This window comes from Polypterus senegalus, chromosome 11, assembly GCF_016835505.1.
Source record: "Polypterus senegalus isolate Bchr_013 chromosome 11, ASM1683550v1, whole genome shotgun sequence".
NCBI classification, from domain to species: Eukaryota; Metazoa; Chordata; class Cladistia; order Polypteriformes; family Polypteridae; genus Polypterus; species Polypterus senegalus.
Window position 1 is genome coordinate 130,343,536 of NC_053164.1, and position 21,579 is coordinate 130,365,114.

The 21,579-nt window shown below is 38.2% G+C and overlaps 1 protein-coding gene across 1 annotated transcript; it reads right to left on the reverse strand.

Annotated features, from left to right (window-relative positions):
• Positions 1-1,884: 1,884 nt before the first annotated feature.
• Positions 1,885-17,575, reverse strand: LOC120538610 (jerky protein homolog-like). Its single transcript, XM_039767996.1, has 3 exons — positions 17,481-17,575; positions 2,381-3,225; positions 1,885-2,306 (listed from the first exon to the last, which is right to left on the reverse strand). Exons 1-3 carry the CDS (start codon positions 17,573-17,575, stop codon positions 1,885-1,887), a joined length of 1,362 nt encoding a protein of 453 aa, XP_039623930.1.
• Positions 17,576-21,579: the final 4,004 nt, after the last annotated feature.

Consider the following 21,579-nt stretch of genomic DNA (forward strand, 5'->3'; position numbering starts at 1 on the left):
GATAATCTACACCCAACATCCAAATATTTGAGATCTGGGAGAGATCCAATCTACATACAAAGGAAATCCAGACAGTGTTAGCCCAGGAACCATGGAGCAAATCTTCGAACAAAAAAGAGTCTTTTCAGCATGTGCTAAAAAGGGAACTACTTTAGTCAGCCCAGCTCTAAACACTATAAGCGGTGTGGCTCCTCGTGATGTTAGCTGATCTGCACTGAAATGCAGTGCAGAGAATCTGCAAATGAAAAGACTAAGTGAGCTGTGTGCAAAGTGTTAGTAGTATGAGAACAGAATTTCAGTTTGTTGCCTGTTCTCGTATTTGATGACACCAGTACAGGTCCCATTTGTGATATGTACTTACTCTTTTTCATCAATGTCCCAAATTAAGTAACATTTTTAGACTCATTCTAAAACAGTAATCTGCGCTCACAATTCCAATGTGTCGTCCCTCACACCCTGACTATAAAGAAATCATTTACTCTAGACAGCATCAGAAAGCTCACTAATGTAAGAATGTGTTATTTACGAAAGCTTAGCAATTTTATTCAGAAAGCTGTTGAAGTAAATCACAGAGGGTATTTTTAATTATTAAATAAAAAGGTTTGAGTTTTGTAGTTACTAATTTTGAAAAGGTGTTCTGCTTCCTTTTTGTTCTGTTCTATTTTTCATTGGTGTTTTGTCTAAAAGATATGATCTCAAAAATTGATGTCATTACCAGGTAAACATTTTATTGTCCTTTTCAAGGAAACATTAATTTCTTATTGTTCTATAACCATGACCCTCAGTAAAAAATGGCTGACAACCACTGGTATACTTGGAAATATTAAGGCATTACATTATATTATGTTATGCTAAATAAAGTGAAACTTTATTTGTATCTGAAAATATCAAGAATCAAGCAATCAACCACTAAGCTAGTCTCATGACATCCATTAAAAACAAAAAACTCTGTAAGAACTCGGCTTGGTTAATTGGCACCTGTTCAAAATGAGATGATTGCTCTCTTCAATGTTTAATCAGGTTAATTAGGAGTAGACAGGCTCTGTGGCTAAACAATGCAACGATTCACAGCAGTACCAAGTCCATTACTAATTACGGTGGAAGGTAAAGGTAAAAGTCTCAGTAAATTAGTCTGATAAAACCACTTTGATCAGCGCTGTAATGATTTCTGCTAAATTATACATGCTAAAAGTGAAATGTTTAAGAAGATAAGCATTTAATTCACAGTGAAATGAAAAACACAATAAGGCACTTCAGTTCATTTTTCATTTAACCTGTAAGTGTTACAGGGTCATGCGCTTTTCTATTAATACAAAATAATTTTGTACAGTGTAGGGCAATTAAGCCTCGGAGATTGGGGTCCAAACTGCTTAACCGCGGCTTAGGTGGTCTGCGGCTTAAATATTTTTTGATAATGCATAAATTACAATAAATAATGAAAAAATAAATGTTTTTTAATCACAATCCTTTCTCTTGTATTGACCCGCGAGTCGCCATTTTGAAAGTAGTGCTGTAGTCTCACAATCGCGATATTGCATGCTGCATATTAAATCGTGATTAACGGTCTTGAAATTAATAATAAATTATTATTTAAGAATAACAAAACATATCAAATACATTTAAAACATTTTATTTCACATCTTTTCATAAAAATTACTAAATATTTATTCGTAACATTGCATGGCACAATACAGTATTAAAATAGTAAGTTTTTGACATATAAATGAAATCACATGCAAGCACCTTTATTACCCTCACACATTAATACATTAACAATATTATAAACATTTTAATTAAATTTTAATTTTTTTTATTTACAATATAAAATTAAACATACAGTAATATAATAGTTGTTATTACACAATGACAAGTTACAAACAGACTTTATTTTTTAGAAAAATAGGAGGTGATGTCAGCTTGCTTATTGTTCCTAGATGCTCTCATCTTGGCATTTATTATGAGAGACTTCAGCTGTAGTGTCTTTACTTTATCCCCCACACGCTCGTAGTACTCTAACGCCACTTTAAGTCCTTTAACTGCATCATCAGCGGTTCTAGTTGGAGGTACTGGGACAGGATCTTCTTCTTCTTCATCTTCATTGTGGTTTTCTTCAGCTAAAATGGAGGATGCTATTGGGACGTCATCATCTATGGTGGACCATGCTGCAAGGATTTCTTGTACTGGTACACTTGAGTGGACAGCCGAGATCAACTTCTGTTCTGCCTCCGGTACTTCTTCTGGACTGAAACCTAGTAAGTCTTCATCTTCGTCTTCTTCAACAGTAGTGGGGTTCTCTGTGATGGGACCTCCAAGGGGTTTAGTCGTACAATTTTGAATTGTTACAGGCTTGATTGCTCCCCAGGCTGACTCAGACAAATACAGTGCTCTTTAATTCTTACAGTCTTCAGGAACATAGGGACACTCTTATCTTCTTCAACCATGGACTTTATCATCTTCCATCTATAATTGGCCTTGAACACAGAAATGATGCCTTGATCTAGGGGCTGAATCTTCGACGTTGTATTCTTTGGAAGGTAATAAATGAAAATCTTGCCATCTCTGGACTTCAATGTCTCTGTAGGGGGGTGGGCTGGACAGCTTTCTAGAAGTAGGTATGCTTGTGGTTCCATTCCCTTGCTTCTAAGGTGCCTACAGACATCAGGGATGAATGTTTGGTGAAACCACTTCTCAAAAATTGCATTCTTGCTGTGATCGTAGTCCAGTGGTAATGATGACATGCTGATGTTGTGGAAACATCTTGGGGATCCAAACTTGCCAATACAAAGAGGTGTTAGCTTGTGATAACCTGTCCATTTACAGCAAAATAACATTGTCACCCTGTCTTTGATCTGTTTATAACCTTCTTTGCTGGTCTTGTCTTTCTTCATGGCTAAAGTCCTATCAGGCGGTATTTTGTAGTAAAAGCCTGTTTCATCAGCGTTGTAAATCATCTCTTCTATTAGCTGCTGTTCTTCTATGAATTGTTGAAATTTGGGAATGAACTCTTCTGCTGCTACAGTGTCTGCTAACTTAATCTCGTCATTGATCTTTATTTGTGAAATGCTGTGTCGCTGTTTCCACCTTTTCAACCAGCCACTTGAAACTGTAAACTCAGGATCTGCATCGGGACCATGAATTTCCTTGTATAATTTTTCTGCCTGCGCTTGGATGACTGGACCAGAAATAGGGATACCATTGTTTCTAGCTCTTGCAAAACTGCAGGGCCTACAGAAGTGCCCAGTTTGTGAATTCTGACCACAGACTTGTTGTTGCTACTCTTAGGGTCCAGTTTAGGTCCAGTAGGTTCCTACTTACTAGGAAAATGAGCCTGGACTTGGCCAGACTCCCAGACCAGGCTGTTTCTAATGAGTTTGCACACAGTTTGTGTGAAGAACTTTCAGATTTGGGTATAACTGCCGATCCTAATGTGATGTGGGAGACCCTCCGTGACAAGACCCTGAAGGTCGCTGAGGGTTGTGTTGGTGTTACCGGTGTTCCCAGAAAGAGGTGCTTCATCTCGCAGGGCACCCTGGATTTCATTGAGAGGAGTTGCAGCATACAGCTCAATGGCAACTCTGGTCTGTACCGGGAACTGAGAAGGATAGTAGCGAGGGCTCTGAGGGCAGGTGTTTGTTAGAGGAATCTGTGAGCAAGGGACACACCATCTGTGGTCTAGTGACCCATGTCCTGCTTACAGAGGAATCGAAGCATTACGCACATCTGAATCTGTTCCTCGGGGAGTCGCAGTCAGGGCAGCTGATGGAACGGTCTTTATGGATGACACTGCAGTTGTGACCCACTGGGCTGGCTACTTTGAGCAGTTGTTCAAAGCTGATCCTCTGACTAGGACGTTGGATATCTCTGGGTCCACGGTTCTTGAGGCTGATCCTCTAATTAGCTGTGAACCACCCAATCTCACTCAGATTACACAGGTGGTGAACCAGCTGAGGGGGGGAAAGGCTGCAGGGATCTGTGGTGTCCGGGGTAAACTTCTCCAGGCTGGTGGTAAGGCTGTCCTCCTGGCATTGCAAGCAATCTTTGCTTCCATTTGGGAGACTGGCATCATCCCAACTGACTGGAAAATGGGACTTGTCATCCCTATCTGGAAAGGCAAGGGTGATCACCTGGATTGCAGCAACTACAGGGGGATAACACTGCTCTTGGTGCCGGGTAAGGTCCTTGCTAGGGTCGTCCTCAATAGGATCCGTGATCACTTGCTAACCTACCAGCGACTGGAACAGTCTGGTTTTACGCCTAAGAAGTCAATTTTCACAGAGCGTGAGACTCCTGAGGATTTGTGGGATCCCCTCGAGGTTGCTGGATATCATGGCCGGCCTGTACACTGGTACTGTGAGTGCTGTGCAGAGTGGAGGCAGGACCTCTACATTTTTCCCAGTTGATTCTGGGGTTCGTCAGGGGTGTGTTCTTGCTCCTACTCTGTTCAATGCTTGCATGGACTGTGTGTTGGGCAAGGTCGTGGGGTCCACCGGCTGTGGAGCATCTGTTGGTGAAGAAAAGGTTCACGGATCTTGACTTTGCTGATGATGCTGTGATCTTCGTGGAGTCTATGGAGGCTCTGATTAGGGCGTTTGAGAAACTGAGCCAGGAGTCTGAGTGTTTGGGCTTGCGAGTGTCCTGGATAAAAACCAAGATCCAGGCCTTTGATGACCTCTTGGGCAAAGCTATCAGCAGCGTGTCTGTTTGCGGAGAGAGTGCCGACTTTGTTGAGAGGTTTACTTACCTTGGCAGTGATATTCATGTCTCTGGTGACTCTTCCTATAAAGTCAGTAGATGGATTGGAAGAGCATGGGGGGTTATGAAGTCACTGGAAAGGGGTGTGTGGTGCTCCCGATATCTATGCAAAAGGACGAAGGTCGAAGTCTTTAGAGTCCTGGTGCTTCCTGTATTGCTATATGGTTGCAAGACATGGATGCTATCCAGTGACCTGAGATGAAGACTGGACTCTTTTGGTACTGGAAAATCCTTGGGTACCATTGGTTTGACTTTGTGTCGAATGAGTGGTTTCTCATGGAGTCCTGAATGAGGCACATTACCTGCATTGTGAAGGAGCGTCAGTTACGGCCATGTGACGCGTTTCCCCGAGGATGATCCGACTTGCAAGATCCTCATTGTTGGGGACCCGAATGACTGGACCAGACCAAGGGGTCACCCACCTAACACCTGGCTGTGACATATAGAGGGTCATTTCCAGGGGATGGGACTGGACCGCGTGTCTGCCTGGGGGGTTGCAAAACTGGGATCCCGAGTTGTTTCGTTGTGTAGTGGGTGCTGCAACACACTGCACCAGTGCATGCTCCCCAACCTCACTTGACTTGACATGTAACAATAATGAAAGAAGCACCATCGTCCGTGCCTTGCAGATGTTGTTGATACCAAATATGAGCTAGGTTCAGTGCTAGTGAAACACAGTGTTTCATTGTTGTCACTTACATTGCCACTTCAAACTCTCAACAGCTAAAAAATAAAAAGTAAAAAATCACAACATAAATAATAATTTTATACTTAGCTTGTATTAAAGTCTTTTAGCATTCAACGTACTATCAGGCTGTGTGGTAAGACCTGTAATAAAAGTTGATAAGATGAACACAGCAGCTAGCTGAGGTGCCCTCAGTGCTTCATGTGTTTTCTTGCCCAATGGCAGTCAGATTTGCAGAAAGTTGGAGGGTAAGGACTGAAAATTTTAAAAGTTCAAGGGCTTTGCAGGTCAGAAGCAGTGCTGGTCTAGCATGTCCAGAATCCAGCGGTTGTGGAATCTCAAAAGCTAGGGTTTGGTAACATTTTTTGTAACTTTAAGACATTATTGTTTTGGTACAATAAACTATGGCTAACTATGAGTTAGATTTACTACATTTTTTTCCTAGAAAAATCTGGAAAAAGATCATTGCTGCAGTTCCACTTGGCAGAGCCCAATAAACACTTTGTCATATTATAAAACAGAAAAATGAAAAAAGCAATGCATAATAAAATGAAAGCCAAACAATGTAATGTGATTAATATAATAATAAGCAGAAATACAAAATCAAGTGGTACCTTGGTATACGTCCTCTTTGGAATAAGTTCACCTTGGTATACGTAATGTTGGGCTCGTGAACAGACTATGGGAGCGTTGTAGTAAAGAATGGCCTCCAATTCAAAACTAAGCATAAATAGCCATACTTTAGACCAATATAATTAATTTTCAAATCCCTTTATTAACAATTACCAATGAAAACGCTCAGGTACAACTCAGCCCCCAGCTGTTTTGTTTAGTCACTTTATGGCCTTCCAGTGGTGGATGGCTTATAGGCTCTAAGTAAAAATGCAGTCTCCCTAGTCAAGCTGGTCTGATACATGCTCCATCCCCCTCACCATAAATTTCACATCCTGAATCAGTCCAAAAGACTGCAGGGTCGGTTAGGTATACATCAAAGCATCACTGTTCTCATTAATGAAGTAAAATATGCCTCCAGAAGCACTATCTAATATTACATTTGCCTTGTCTAGCTTACAAATAAAGGCATACAAAATATTTATGAACTTATGAAAAATCATTCCACCACAAGGACTTATTAGAAAACAATTGCATAATCATATTGAAGAACTTTTGGTTTATTAGCCTTTGTAAGCCTTTCCTCCAAAGGAAGAATGGAATTTTTTTTTCCTAAATCAAAGCATCAAATGAAAGATTGTAAGTAGTCAAAGTCAGAATTGTGCAAGAGTCTGAGAATTTTAACCAGACACAGTAAACCAAAAGATAAAAGTTCATGTCATAGTCACACATGTTGGATTGACTGGCAACTGTAAATTACTTTAGTATGAATGGATGAACGCTACTATGGATTAGCACCCCCTCCACATTTAGCTATTGTTTTCTTGTGCAGCTAGTATACAGTAGATTCTATCCTTCCCTGAAATTAGATTCCCCAAATTTATGGAGGAATGTATGTATTAGTTGGTGTGGATGGCAACAACTACCTTGCAGGTGTATAGATCAGGGTTCATTTCCTTGTGGTGATTGTATGGATTTTACATATTCTCCCATTTTCATGTTGACATTCTAAAAGATTTACATATCATTTGGCTGGCCACTTTATTCTGTCTAAAATGACAAAACATTTGTGAGTATGCTGTGCACTAGGCAACCATTACATTATTGGTTGTTTCCTGTCAATGCTGCCACATCTCTGCGACACTGGAAAGGATAAATTGAGTTAAGATAAAGAATAGATTATCATTTGAACTGCCATCTTTGCTTTCATTCACCATGTTGTTTATACAGTTCATCCTTTTTATGCTTTGGCAAGATTAAAATGATCTTGTTGGTGCATATATCTAGTAAAGAATTCAAACTATATCTGTTTCCTCTTTATTATTCTGCTATTGAATAAGAGCCTGCTGTTAGCATTTCATGTGATCTGTTATAGGGGATTTGATGCCATCTGTATTTACTTTATCGATCTGCATTCACCAGCCACTTGACAAACCTGTAAATGTAAACCTCTTCATCTTTTTATTCTAGTTCCCTAGCTGTATATTAATTAGTATTTTCTTTCATGGTTCACTAGTGTATAAGAATGTTTGGGTACGAAGACAGAAGAGCAGCATGACTGAGAAACCCTATGAGAGCAACTGATCAATAAAAGAATGTTGCAAATTATTAACAGCATGAAGTGTAGGATTTATCTCACTATGAATATAAAATAAATGACAGATGGTGGCCTTTATAAAATAAAAGCCACCTTTAGTGATTGCGTCCTTTTTGAAATGTGGTACATATTGGTTTGTTAGCACCACCAGACCCACCTAGGACCACCAATGTGTACATATAGTTTGAGTTTTCAATAAGATGGCTATACTGACAATTAAAAAATGAAGTGACTGAAAACTCTAAGCTCTCAAAGCATAAGTCAGCATTTTAAGCATTTTATTTTGTTCTCTTACAAAGATATCTTCCTTTTTAAATGTAGTTTTTCACTTGTTTTGACTGGTACATAGGAATACACATTTTTTAAATAAAAGCTAATTTTACTTGATAAAATACATTTTAAAACATTATTCAAAAACCAGCTTTATTATCATAAAAAATAGAAATTGAGGGCTAACAATATTTTTATTAGCATGACACGCAGTAATCTGGCTTAGAAAACCAACAGAATATCCTTTTTCTAAAATAACAAAATGCCTTTATCTGTCATAAAATATAAATATTACTGTCTTTATCTACCACAGCAATAACTTGAGAATCATCAACAAAATCAGTTAAACAAATGATCTTGATGGACTAACTGGTCTCATTTGTCAGATTTCTTACGTTCTCAGTCACAATTCAGTAAAAATAAATAATGTAAACTATTTTAAAGACAGGCCTAGATGGTTGAACAGTCCTCATTAGATCTTTAGATGTTTTGCTTTCTTGATTTTGCGTTTTTCAAATCGGGATATCAGATCCTTACAATCCAGTTTTCTACTTAGTTATGATTCTATACCCATTAAAGTGGGTGATGAAAGGTGCTTCTGACCCACGGCTGTTCTCAATTTTTTATGTGTTTCGTGTAAGAAAATGTCATTTCTCTTTCACAACTTGACAAAAATAAAATTAAAGCCTTACTGCAACAAAGACAATAGGAAATGGTGTCCGTTTCTCAGTATAACTTGCAAAAGATCTGTTGGAATCTTTTCCTCTTCTCTAGCAAAGTCCTTAAGCAGGAGTAGTTAATCTACAAAAGTCTTGATCAGGTTCTGTGAATATAAAAAAGAAGGGTGTGTCAGCTCGTTTAAGGATGTCCAATGAATCATTACAGCACATGCTAAAAAAAGCACACCAAAGAGACCATTTATGTCTCCATATGCATTCAAACATCAACTTAGACCCATGAGTAAGGTGTCAATAATAACAGTGCACATCGCAAACTCAAATCCCTTACTACCAGAGAACACAACTTCATTTTCTGAACACTCACGGACAGTGTTTTTCCTTTTTCTTTTAAAACTCAGACTGATAGGTCTAATTCATTCCAGGGATAGGAAGGGCCAAAGATGGAAACTCTAAAAAACTGTTATTGCAGCAAAGTAATTCAAGAATACATATAGTCCAGCTGTTCCCAAACTTTTTCTGTTCATGGTGCACTTAATGTTTCAAAATTTTTATATGCAGCCCCAAGTTAAACCATAGTATAGTTTATACATAGAGAATCACTCGTTAGAGGCCCTGCATATTCTGTAATAACTCTCGCTAGCACAAAGCAATCTGAACGAAACAACATGCAATGTGCTCTTCAGTATATGGAGCTTCGGACAAGCTGGGATGCCCCAGTGTTGGAGCAATGAGGTAGGCACCAAACAGTTGTTGCGATGTTTAACTTCCATTTGCAACTTCTGGGTGTATACCGCCCATACCCCTCCACTCATAATAATAATTCTTTGCATTTATATAGCGCTTTTCTCACTACGCAAAGCACTTAGCAATTGCAGGTTAAGGGCCTTGCTCAAGGGCCAAACAGAGCAGAGTCCATTTTGGCATTTACGGGATTTGAACCGGCAACCTTCTGATTGCCAGTGCAGATCCTTAGCCACAGAGCCACCACTCAGTCACTCAACTTCTCATCAGGATAATGGTTTTCAGTATTGCGCAGTGCATCTTCATGGTGCAAACATATTGGGTCACCAATTTGATTAAGCAATGTCACATTTAACTGGATGATCATGAGTTAACAGAAGGTTACTTCCAGCAAGATGGAGCAATGTGTCTCACATTGGTAAGGAGCATGGCAGAAATTGAGTCCATCTTCAGCAACAGGGTAATTTCAAAGGGGCTTTGGCCACCATGGTCACCAGATCTGACACCAATAGACTTCTTCCTTTGGGGTTTGCTCAAAGGAAAAGTTTATCGGAAAAAGCCTAGCACTGTGGAAGATATGAAACAAAATATCCAACATGAAATTGCTGCTATTGACACCTAGATGCTTGCTGATATGTTCAGGAACATGGAGCGCTGCATCGAAATGTGTGTGTCAGAAAACAGAAACCACTTCCAGCATCACATGTAATCTAATTGATTACACATATGTCAAGGTATGTAGCGTATTTTTTTGGCTCAGATTGCTTCATCCTAACGGGAGTTACAACAGAATGTTTGGGCCCTCCTTCAAGTGAATCTCCCTGTAGTTCTATAATACATACCTGACACTTGAAGTGCACAGTTGGTGGCTTGGCGCAATTAGTTATAAAAAATTTAACGTGAATTATCACAAATGTTTATAATAGTTTTTAATTGGTTCTTCTGTAAGGTGCACCATATAGTTGAAAAAATGACAATTTTCTAAATTAGCTGAGTGTGATGACTGACCGTTTCAAATTAAATATTTGTTGATGTTTTCATATGTTGTAATTTATTCGATTCAAAGTAATTTATATTTTTTACACTTAAATTAATATAATTGTTAAGAGCAAGCAATAATCTTTTATTTGAAAAGATTCAACAACAAACATCACAAACTATTTATTGATTGGAATAATTAGTGAGACAGATGAGCCTGTTGTTCACTTTTCAAACCTCAGAATCATACTGGATAAAGCTACCCTTATTTCCTATTCTACGTTAATTTTCACACAGCATTTGCTTTATATCACAGTGACCACTGAAAACCCAGCTTTGCATAAATATGATTTTACAAAAGAAATTAAAATAAACTAAGCTTTACTACTTAGCAGTGGATATTCATCTTTTACATATAGAGAAAAGTCAGTAAGATCCATGCTGCCAAATTGAACCTTCAGCGTATTGTTGCAAGACAGTTCAATAAGATTTTCTTCCTTTGCAGAAGTAATTACAGATTCATGCGCATCTACGATTGTTGCCTGACGTCTGTATGAGTTCATTTGTGTCTGTTCTCAAAATGATACTGTTCGGTCTCGTCTGTGGTGCATCATTTATCATGAATAAACTGATCATAGCACCTGAGAAGCACTTAACTTAGGAAAAGGGTTGAATATTGTTATTATAATGATGGCATTATTATTTTTGGATTTGTTACGGTTGCAAAAGATGTCTAATATTGAAATATTTTGCAGTGCCCCTGTAGGCCAGGGAACCATTGGTATAGTTGTTAAGAGATGCATGTTCATGCCCTGCAGGACACAGCTAGTTGCCTTTAACTTCTGTGGCACAGTGTCCCAGGATGCAGTCAGCACTGCAATCTCACGCTAAGTTGCATGCTTCTCCTTGTTGTCTGAGACAATTGTCTCCAATGCATTCCTTATTTCAGAAAAGATGTCATGCAGGGCTTTTGTTTATTTGGTTCGATATGCCCATCTTACATTTGGTTAGGATTTTTAAGTGTCAGTGTTGTGATGTGAGATTTTGCATATAAGTTGATAAATATTCTGTATGTCTTTATTTGTAACTTAGGCAAAGCAATGTAATATTGGTGTTACATTAGTGAGAAGCATGAGCCCCCAAAACACAACACCAGGAATGGGTCTCTTTTTTACGTCAGAGTTGGGGGAAGTGCTTGAAACAAATGTTTCTCTGTTAGAGTCTCTCTCTCAACCCCCACACACACAAAGCCAGGTTGCCTAACTGCCAAGCTTTACCTCAAGAAATGGTTTTGGGGGATGGCAGGTGTTAAGATGTTCTATTCCCCCATTGGTCTGAAGTATGGTTGTTTGGAACTGGCTTGTATCAGAAGCCTTTAAGTACCACAATGTCCTATTGGCTCTAGGGGTTGGACAGAACCTCTATAAATTTGCTCACTCCCTCACTCTCTATCTCTTACCAAACTGATCCATGAACTGAAAGCACAACACAATAACGAGCACAGCTCGGCAGCCATATTGAAACAGGCATGCGGGCTGTTCTGAAGAAAGCTGACCACAAATGAAATACAGACATTTTCAAGTAACTAACATCGTCATATGGGTCGTCATAACACTTACAAAGTATCAGTAAGGTGTTTATTCCTCTCTGCAATGGTGACCTACTAACAAAACAAGACACATTTTTCTTTATATTATATATTTAATATAAGACCAGTGAATCCATCATATTAACAAGACATTTTATCACCGCGGCAATAAGCTACACAGTACAGAGATGGATAAGCTATCTTCTAATGTTTTATAAGTGTTATGAAGACCCAAAGAAGCCATTATTAATGTCGTGTTACATAAAAATAACTGGGTGATTGATGCATTTTTGTAGTACGTAACCTAAGTGTTACCACCTCGTTTAATACTGAAACAGTGTGCAAATCCTGTTAAAACTTCGAAACAAGCAATAATCAAATTTATTGCTTTGGAAAATCTGTGATCAGATGATCCTCCATTCTTCTAGAGCCCTTTTAAACGATCATTAACGTAGCCAGGCAGATCTGCAGAAATAACCAAGGTTAAGGTGTTACTCTTCTGCTTAATCTTGGCGGAGTTGTGCTTGAAAGGATGGACCAAAATGATTCACAAACAGCAAGCAAAGATGGTATATACTTGACCTCCAATAGATTTAAAGCTACAATATATTTGCTGCATATGGTTGCTTTACAAAATATTAAAGTGAGGGGAATAAATACTTATATCTTCATAAAAAAAAAGTTTAAAAAAGCATGTAGGACTTTCTCAAGGCTGTTTTTATGTGTCCAATACTTAAATATTGTTGGAACTGTTGGTAGAAGAAAATTGACTAAAATTTATACTGAGTTCTTTTTTACATAGAGAATTTTTGTCAGTAAAATTATTTACTTTACCATATTAAATTTCAGAAAGGTGAAAGGAGAGACTAATTGTGACTAATACAAATGTAAGTTAACTAGACTCTAAACAGCACAGTAACAGCATGAAATTCACTTGCCATACCCTGACAAAAAAATCCTTAAAGTGTGTCTTTAAAGTTAGACACTTTATATATAATGTAATTTCAGACATGAAAGTGTCTTCCATATACTTTACTACATGGCTCAGCAGTACTTTGTTTATCCTCTTTTTAATAAGAGAAGACCTGTTACCAACTGCAAAATAAGGGATAAAATACAATTGCAATTAGTGAGAAATGTCTTTCTTTACTTTCATTACAAACTGTTTAGGAGCTAATTTTAAAAATGTACTTGAGAAGTAAGCTAAATTACATTAAAGCTATCAATCTGACAATTATGCACACTCAATTTATTTTACATGATATGATAGATAGATAGATAGATAGATAGATAGATAGATAGATAGATAGATAGATAGATAGATAGATATTGGTCACTTCACTTTATTACCAGAGTATGGAGCTAAAGTTACACATTTGTCCTCCAATAAACAATTCATTGCTTGAAATTTTAAATTCTTCGATGCGTGGCTGGGCAGTGAAAATGACTGCTGAGGGCAGCAGGATACATTTTTTTTAGTACATTATGAATGAAGGAGAACTGAAAGCAGATTTGGCAGCAGTGTGAAAAATTACCAGAGGTCAATGCAGGAAAAGAGAAATAGAATTAATGCGAGTAAATAACTGCAAATAAGCCCGGCCAGAGAAGCTGCAGGGTGACTGGTTCTGCATGGCTTCAGATTTTCTTCTGACTGAATTCAGGTCATAGCAGGCAACAGGAATGATAGAAAATATTATTATAAAAATGTGTTATGTTCCAGCAAGCAATGCAGTTGAATTCACACTTAAAACCAGCCTGAAATAAACAACAATCTTTTTAATTTATTGCCAGATTGTTTTATTTTCAGTGACAGAGGTTAAGTAACCAGACTCTATATAAAATAGAATCATCATTCTCAAAGCTACAGTTGCAACCAGTAAGCCCTTTTAAACCAAGTGGGAGCAAAATTCTTATTCTGACACAAGGCAAAATCAGAAGCAGTGAATATTATTTTAGTGTAGCTGTGTGAAGAGAGACTTAAAACTCATAATTCTTCACTTTTGCTTTAACCAACCTTCCAAAACACCCCATTAAAGTTCACTTCTACTTTACTTCACCCTGAGTAGCTGCAGGCTAATTGTCCTTCCACATATACTTGAGCATTTCCTGTGTTTCACATGTGAGTGTCCATGTGCTATACATTGATCATCACTGTCACTCACATTTCTTGGTCTCTGAGCTTCTGTGTATTTCAAACACTTCACCATTCCTGTGTTATACACATTAATCTCTCTGTTAAGCCTCAGCAGATTCTTTACCCCAAAACAATACATTTTCCTTTCCTGTTTTTTATTCCTCAAAATAACAAATGTTCCATTGTCACTTCTCCCAGTCAACATTATTCAAGTTAAGATTCAAATCTGTTGTAATGCATACAAAATTCTTACTTGTATATCTCCCTCATACCAGTGATGGTACTAAAATACCTACAACATGCAACAAATACTAAAACTGAGAAAGATTGCAACATCATAAATAGTTAAGTAGCCTTCTGACCCGTGGTTAAAAAGTGTCTCTTGACACAAAGTGATGTAAATGCCAATAACCCTGTATTTGTCACAATGAGGGATGGAGAAAACTGACAGTAAGAAGAGTTAGCCTTTCTAATACAGATGTGTCCTGAAGAGAAGGCATTTACATTCTGTGGTGACTTCATTACACTATCTATAGTTCTTTGCAGTCCTGAGGAGACGTCACACCAGAATGTAATTCAGTGAGTACATTGTGAACCTATAGTAGTTTCTTATTACAGATGTAGATATCTGAGATTTCTTCAGACATTTCAGTAAGTGAAGCTATTACTGAACCTGGCTGACACATGTTACGCTCATTCATCACTCATGGGCTCTCCAAGAAAGTATGTTATAGGGCCACCTTTGTCACTTGTTCGGTGCACAGTTAAATTCTTACTTGCATACGTTAATAAAGATGTAACATGTTGCCAGTCTTTGGTGCCTTGATTAGTCAATACTATCTACCCTACCTCAAAACGTCTGACTTCCTTACCTGAAATAACTGCTCTAGATAGGAGTGTGGAGGTCCAGGAGGACTCCATACTTCTTCGCTGCTTCAGACAGACACTTGAACACAGAACCTTTAATTAAGTACCTGAGGATGAGCCATGACAGGAATGGGCACAAACAGTCAGCAAGGGTTGGTGCAAGTGCTTAGTGCTATATTTTAACATAAAATAAAGTGTCCAAAAGTGCAGTGCAATCGGATTCTTCATTAAATAAATAAATAAACCAAAAATTCAAGTGAGTAGTGGTGGAGATTAAAATCCAATAAACAGATCCAATAAAAAGCAAGGTTAAAATCCATCACTTAACCCATCAGAACCTTACAAACAAGAAGAAACACCTGCTGACAGGTGCAGTCATACTTTTTTCTGTAGAACACTACAGAACCCCATTCACGTCTCCCTCTACCAGTCCTTTAACACATACAAGAGAGATGGTACTACTCCTGCTCCTATTCCCCTTCATAGCTCAATGGCAGCACTCCTTCCTCAGCCCCACACACTAGCGTAGGCCAGCCATACTCCTGACCATCTGCCTTCATTCTTCCAGGCACGGGCTCTACTAATCCTGCCTCTTTCATCTCCATTAAACTCCATTCCTTCTTTTTCTTTTTTCTCCCTTAACTTCCGATTCCTTCTGTTACTTTTTTTAACTCCTGGATTTTGCCATGCAGATCCCCGTAATAGCCCCGATTGGGAGCAGGTGCTGTCATCCAATTGTTCCGAGGTGTGAATGAAGCACTTGACTGACATGCTTGCATTTGCACATGAGTACACACTCAGCCAAGCACCTCAACCCCCAGGATGACGTTCACACATGCACTTGCCTGGATCCTGCACACTCCAAGACTCATGATTATTTATTTAAAATTGTGCTTAGCCTCTTTACCACAAGGAGTATGATCTTCCTTCTACTTCCTACAGCCTAGGAACAGTTCCTTGGTGTTGCTGATATTATGAGAAAGATTTCTGATATTCTTATGTGGATTAACTGAGGACTATCCAGTGTATGGTTTCATGCTGTTTTTCACACCAACTTCCATTTATTCACCTTCCTTTGTTATCTTTTACTGCACACATACTTTCATCAGCATACATACTTATCTATATATCTGTAACCGCATCACATACTACTCTAAAACCTATTACTCCAAGGATTTCAGATGGTTAGAGAAGCCCTAGACAAGGAGATTATGTTCAGTAGCTTTTCTCAGTCCTCTGACCTCATCCGGAAATAGCAAGAAGGTCTGACTCCATGTCATGGGTAATAAAAACTGAACTTAGACTGGAAGGCCTGTATCTGTTTCTATATTAACTTGATATTTGTGCATGGTTACTAATACCAAAACAGGAAAAGTGATATTGAGTTCATCACCATAACACATGGCCATGTTTTCTGCTGCCTTGCTGCTTAAGTGTTTTATAAACAATGCAGATGCAGGTCATAACTTTATTTGTGCTTCACATATTGCTAACTTGAGTCAAAAATGTAAGAGTTAGTTACTATCCTTGCTGCCTCCCTGTTAAAATTCTTGTCCTGTCACGGTGGGTGGAATGAATACTTATTTTGCCTCTATCTGTTTCTGGGTATTGAAGTGGCTAGTATGAGTAAGAATAATTGCAAGCATAAACGGACACTGTAAATCCTGCACCTGATGCTGATGGAATAAGCACAGACTACTGCTTTGCATAAGTACTGAATAGAATAAGATTACTTAAGTAAATGGGCGGATCTTATTGTTAGACTATTTTAAACTCTATAAGCTAATGTTTAAAAAAGCAAAGATTCAAGTGAAGCATGAGAGTGCTTACTAAAATAGCATACATTGGCATGCAAAAGTATTCAACCCCCTTGAAAGTCATCATGATTTTCTGCATGACAAAATATTTGTATAGATATTCATCCATTTAGCATTTTAATGTGAGCACTAATGTTGTAACAATACATTTCCAAAATAACCCATTTTCTGTAGATATTTAACAGAAGAAGAAAAACTAAAAAGTTAGTGATAGCGTAAGTATTCAAGCCCTACACATTTTTACTTTTTCGAGAATACTTCTGCTGCAATAACAGCCTTAATTCTTTTTGGTTAAGCATATACCAATTTTGCACATTGTTCAGGAGTGAGTCTCCCTCATTCTTCTTGGCAGAATTTATAGAGATCCTATAGGTTGGTGGGATTGCACCTCTGGACAGCAGTTTTCAAGTTGTGCCACAGATTCCCAAAAGGGTTAAGATCAGGACTTTGACTTGGCCTTTTCAAAACATTCACCTTTCGGTTTTTGATACATTCTAGTGCTGCTTTGACCTTATGCTTAGGGTCATTGTCATGTTGAAAGATCAATTATCTCCCAAGCTGTAGTTTCATAACCGACTGGAAGTTCTCCTGCAAAATTGTTTTGTAATTGTGCCCATCCATTGTCCCTTCAACTCTGACAAGATTCCCAGTCCCATCACATAAAAGCATCCCCATAGCATGAAGCTGCCACTACCATATTTCACCATAATTGTGGTGTTTCTTGAGGCATGGGCAGTGTTAGTTTTATGCTACACATACCTCTTTGAAGTCTGGCCAAAAAGTTCTGTTTTGGTCTGATCTGACCATATAACTTTCTCCCTCTTTTCTTCCTCATTCTTTGTAGCAAATACCATACGTGATTTTATGGGGACCTTCTTAAGGAATGGCTTCTTTCTTGCTACCCTCCCATACTGGCCTGTTTTATGGAGAGCTCTTGAAATTGTGGACCCCTGCACCTTCACTCCAGTTTCAGCCAAAGAGCACTGCAGACTTCTGAGAGTGACAGTTGGGTTTTTAGTAGCCTCACACCAGTTAATGTCTGGCTCTGATGTTAAGTTTTGAGGGATGGCTTGTTCTGGTAAGAGTCTGTGATGAACCTTCCACTTTCTTATGATGGATCAAACATTGCTTAATGGGACATTCAGACTCTTTGTAGTCATTTCCTGCCTTATGCATTCAAGGACTTTCATTTCTCACTGCTCCTGTGACTTCATTTTTGCAGTGATTGTCCACAAAGACTATGACCCCCACAAAGGGGGCTTTTATATCCAGAGAGATAAAAATGACTCACAAGTAGTACCTAATTATGCTTAATTATGGTCAAATGACTGTCACCTTTATGTCATTTGTGATTAACTTGCCATTTTTGTACACCTGGAGCTTCCAAAGCACAGAGGTTTAAATACTTATGCAAACAATAACTTTTGAGCTATTCTGCAGATATTTAACTGAAAAAGAAAATGGTTTATTTTGACTATGTAAATGTATTGTTACAGCATAAGAGTTCACATTAAAATACTGAATAGATAAATGTTTACAGATCATTTGTTTTGCAAAAAATTGTGATGAATTTCAAGGGGATTGAATAATTTTGCACACCATTGTATGTTAAATTAAATAGTTTTTCGGTTGAAATAATATTCTGCCAGCATAGAGCATACAAGCTATAAGGCATGCAGCGGACAAAAAGAATTGTCAGTGAGTATAATAGTCATTGCAAGCAGCCTCTAAACTGTAAGATTTTTGTAAATTCATGAAAACCATTATTAAGGCTGTTAACAAGAGGCAAAAGTATAATAGACCAAAAATGTCATGTGTGGTACAAGCTCTTTAATACAGTGCACGCATTGGCAGCAATGAGCGTCATTTTGACAGATCTGACACTGAAAAATGAACAGACAATTAGTTGGGAAAGCATCATATGAGATCAAAGTCAAAGGTTTTCAGAGTTTCACACAAAGCATAATGGTTCCAGGCTGCTTGCAATGTGTGATCTCAGTGACTAATAAGTTACATAGCCAGTTCATCTTACCAATATTATATCTGAAAATTATATCAGAAGGGGTACATTCAGAAAGGGGAGAAGCAAAATTAATTATTAAACATGTCTTCCTTCCTTAAATTAAAGTTTTGTATTAGTACCAAAAAAAGGCATCTGAACTAACCAGGAATATCACTTGAAATATAATATATTGTAAAATTTTAGAAGAAGATGCTGTTCTTACAGATAGTCCTCTTTACTCACCCCACAAGTACAAGTACACTAGTTGTTTTTAGCCTTTCACCAATGCATGGCACAGCAAATGTCTAAGAGAGGCAGGGAGCAGGAAGAATACTTTTATATAAGTATCCACAGCCATATACAGTATGTACTGTATCTGAATGCGTCAGAATCAGAAGTTAAGGAGCACCCAGAGATTTATATGAGAAGCAGGTTCCAGGATTGCTTTTAAGCATGTAGAAGGTTTTTTGGCTTTTTTAAAGTAAAAGTGTTATACAACAAATAACAGAACACATACACTATTGTGGCCTTATGTTAGTTCTGGATCATGTAGAATGCCTGTAATCATGATACTAAAACACTCACAGCTAAAGGATTCCCATAGTGAGAGGGGCACTGAAAACATGAGTTCCCTTCTTTTACGCTTGGCATTGTCACGTGTACGTGTCTGTGGATAACTCTACAGGCTCATCTGAGGTATATACTACTGCTCGGGGTCGAGAGAGGTTGCTGGCACTAACCTTCTCTTCTCTTGTTCCCTTGTTACAGCACAAAGAAGACGCCCAGTGACAGCAACTGACTCCACCCCTTCCAGTCCCCAACCTATAAAACCCACAACTGTTGGAAGGAGGTGTACTGTATTTCAACGAACTTCCCGCAGGTCAGAGTTCCTTTCTTGCAATCCAAATTCTACTTATCCTGACGGCAATCTTATTTTTGAAGCACTATTGTATAGGCCCTATTTATTTTTTTTTTTTGTTGGAATTAAACATGGATGTTCGGGATCATTTTTCAGTGGTGACGTGCAGTACCTTAATCAACAACAGCATTTACAAGCCTGGTTCTTTTCCGGAACAGCATGACAAGACAATTACAATTCACATGTTTGTTTGAAGCTTTTATAGTGGTTTAAAATAATTCATAATAAAATATTTAAAAGTGTGACTGATGGCCAGGACCCAATCCTGGCTGGGACGACCCTGCAGCATATGTTCCAGGGGAGCAAGCATGGAAAAGACAATATCTTCCCATGGATGCCAGATGGCAGCCTTCCTGGGTTGCAGCGGTGCCTCTGACTCCCACAGGACTACATGGGAGTTGGAGTTTGGTGCAGCTCTGTTGGGTTCCGTAGGCGGCACCTGGGGATGCTGCAGCAGGAGCTGCTGGCCTATTTTGGGCACTGGTTTTGCTACGCCCGGAAGTGCAGCTGGATGTCGGCAATCAAGCACCTGGAGCACCTTCCCATACCCAATAAAAGGAGCCAGTTGTTGTGGGACTGTGTTGTGCCTCTGGGGTTCATGGGGAAGATGTGCCCCACAGGGGAAAATAAAAAATATTTGTTTTATTTTACACGTGCCTCCATGTGAATCTGTGTCGGTTTGGGCGCATATATAGTGCCTTTGTTACAAAGGATAATAATAATAATAATAATAATAATCCTTCTATATAAAAGCGGTCAGGATTGTCCTTCTGTCCCGTGAGTGCACTGCAGGAATTTCACACACACCCCGTCCATTTTGCAATGCACGATGGGATTTGTAGTTTCGTTTTTCCAGGTAAAAGATGATTTTCTACTCCAGACTGTGCGATATCGTCTTCTTCGTTCTTACTATATAAAAGTGATCGGGATTGTCCTTCCATCCTGTGAGAAGAAAGCGTAGCGGTATTCCGCTTATCACAGACTTACTACTTGCAGCTTGCGGTACGAAGCGACATGATGTGAGCAGAGTTCTGGTGTTCCCATCATTCCCTTGCTTTTGTGCGCGATGCACTGGAAAAATAGACAAAATTATGTCTCTGGAAATAATTAATGTTGATGGAGTACAAATGCCTCACCGCGTAGTAAATATCAGGGGGGTTCAAAAGGGCGACCTCAACATAGAAAAAAAGTTTAAATTTCATCACAAAAATAACAGAAACTACGAGTATTAAAGTAATACCGCTCAAATGCAATATAACCAAATTAATGAGTTTGTATAAAATATCAAATTGATCTACATATTGAATTGCCTTAAGAAGTGGTCGTCTTAAAAGGCGGGTCAGCCTAGTAATAATAATAATAATAATATGTAAATAAAAATGTGTATCTATTTAATGCCTGAAAATAATAATCAAGAAGGCTCATGCTGGTTATTTACTTATTATTTTGAAATCATGCACTAAAGCTGGACCTATGCCAGCTGTGAATGTAGAAAAGCCAGACTTTGCTAGAACACCTGTGCTGTGATTAAATAGATTATGTTGCACCAAATGTGAAATGTGGCTTTGTCAGCTATGTAATAGTACACATTATATTGTGCTAAATCAAAGGCAGAGGAAACAGTTGTAAACAACCTACACTATATAATAAAACTCCTGTCCACTAATGATTACTATTCTGCAATTGAAACATATATTTATATGATAAAAATTTTTTATTACAGTCACAATTAATATAGCTAAGGTCAGAAAAAGACAAATGTGTCATTAAATACATGTACCATAATTATAATTCTTTCTTAAATTATTATTTGTTCTTAAATTTTGTAACACACCATTCTTTTTTAAAGGTAAGTTGCATTACACATTTTACTCCGATGGCATGTCAGAGAGTAGTCTAATTTTATATACTGATAAGTAAAATAAGGAGAGCTGATA

What these genes read in the sequence shown, in the direction of transcription:
- LOC120538610 (XM_039767996.1), bottom strand. Translation starts at nt 17,575, where the DNA reads ATGGTATTTGCTACAAAGAATGAGGAAGAAAAGAGGGAGAAAGTTATA. An exon ending in TTTGGCCAGACTTCAAAGAG is followed by an intron (nt 3,226 to 17,480) that starts GTATGTGTAGCA and finishes GCACTTCTGTAG; the next exon opens with GCCCTGCAGTTTTGCAAGAG. An exon ending in TGTAAGAATTAAAGAGCACT is followed by an intron (nt 2,307 to 2,380) that starts GTATTTGTCTGA and finishes AACCCCTTGGAG; the next exon opens with GTCCCATCACAGAGAACCCC.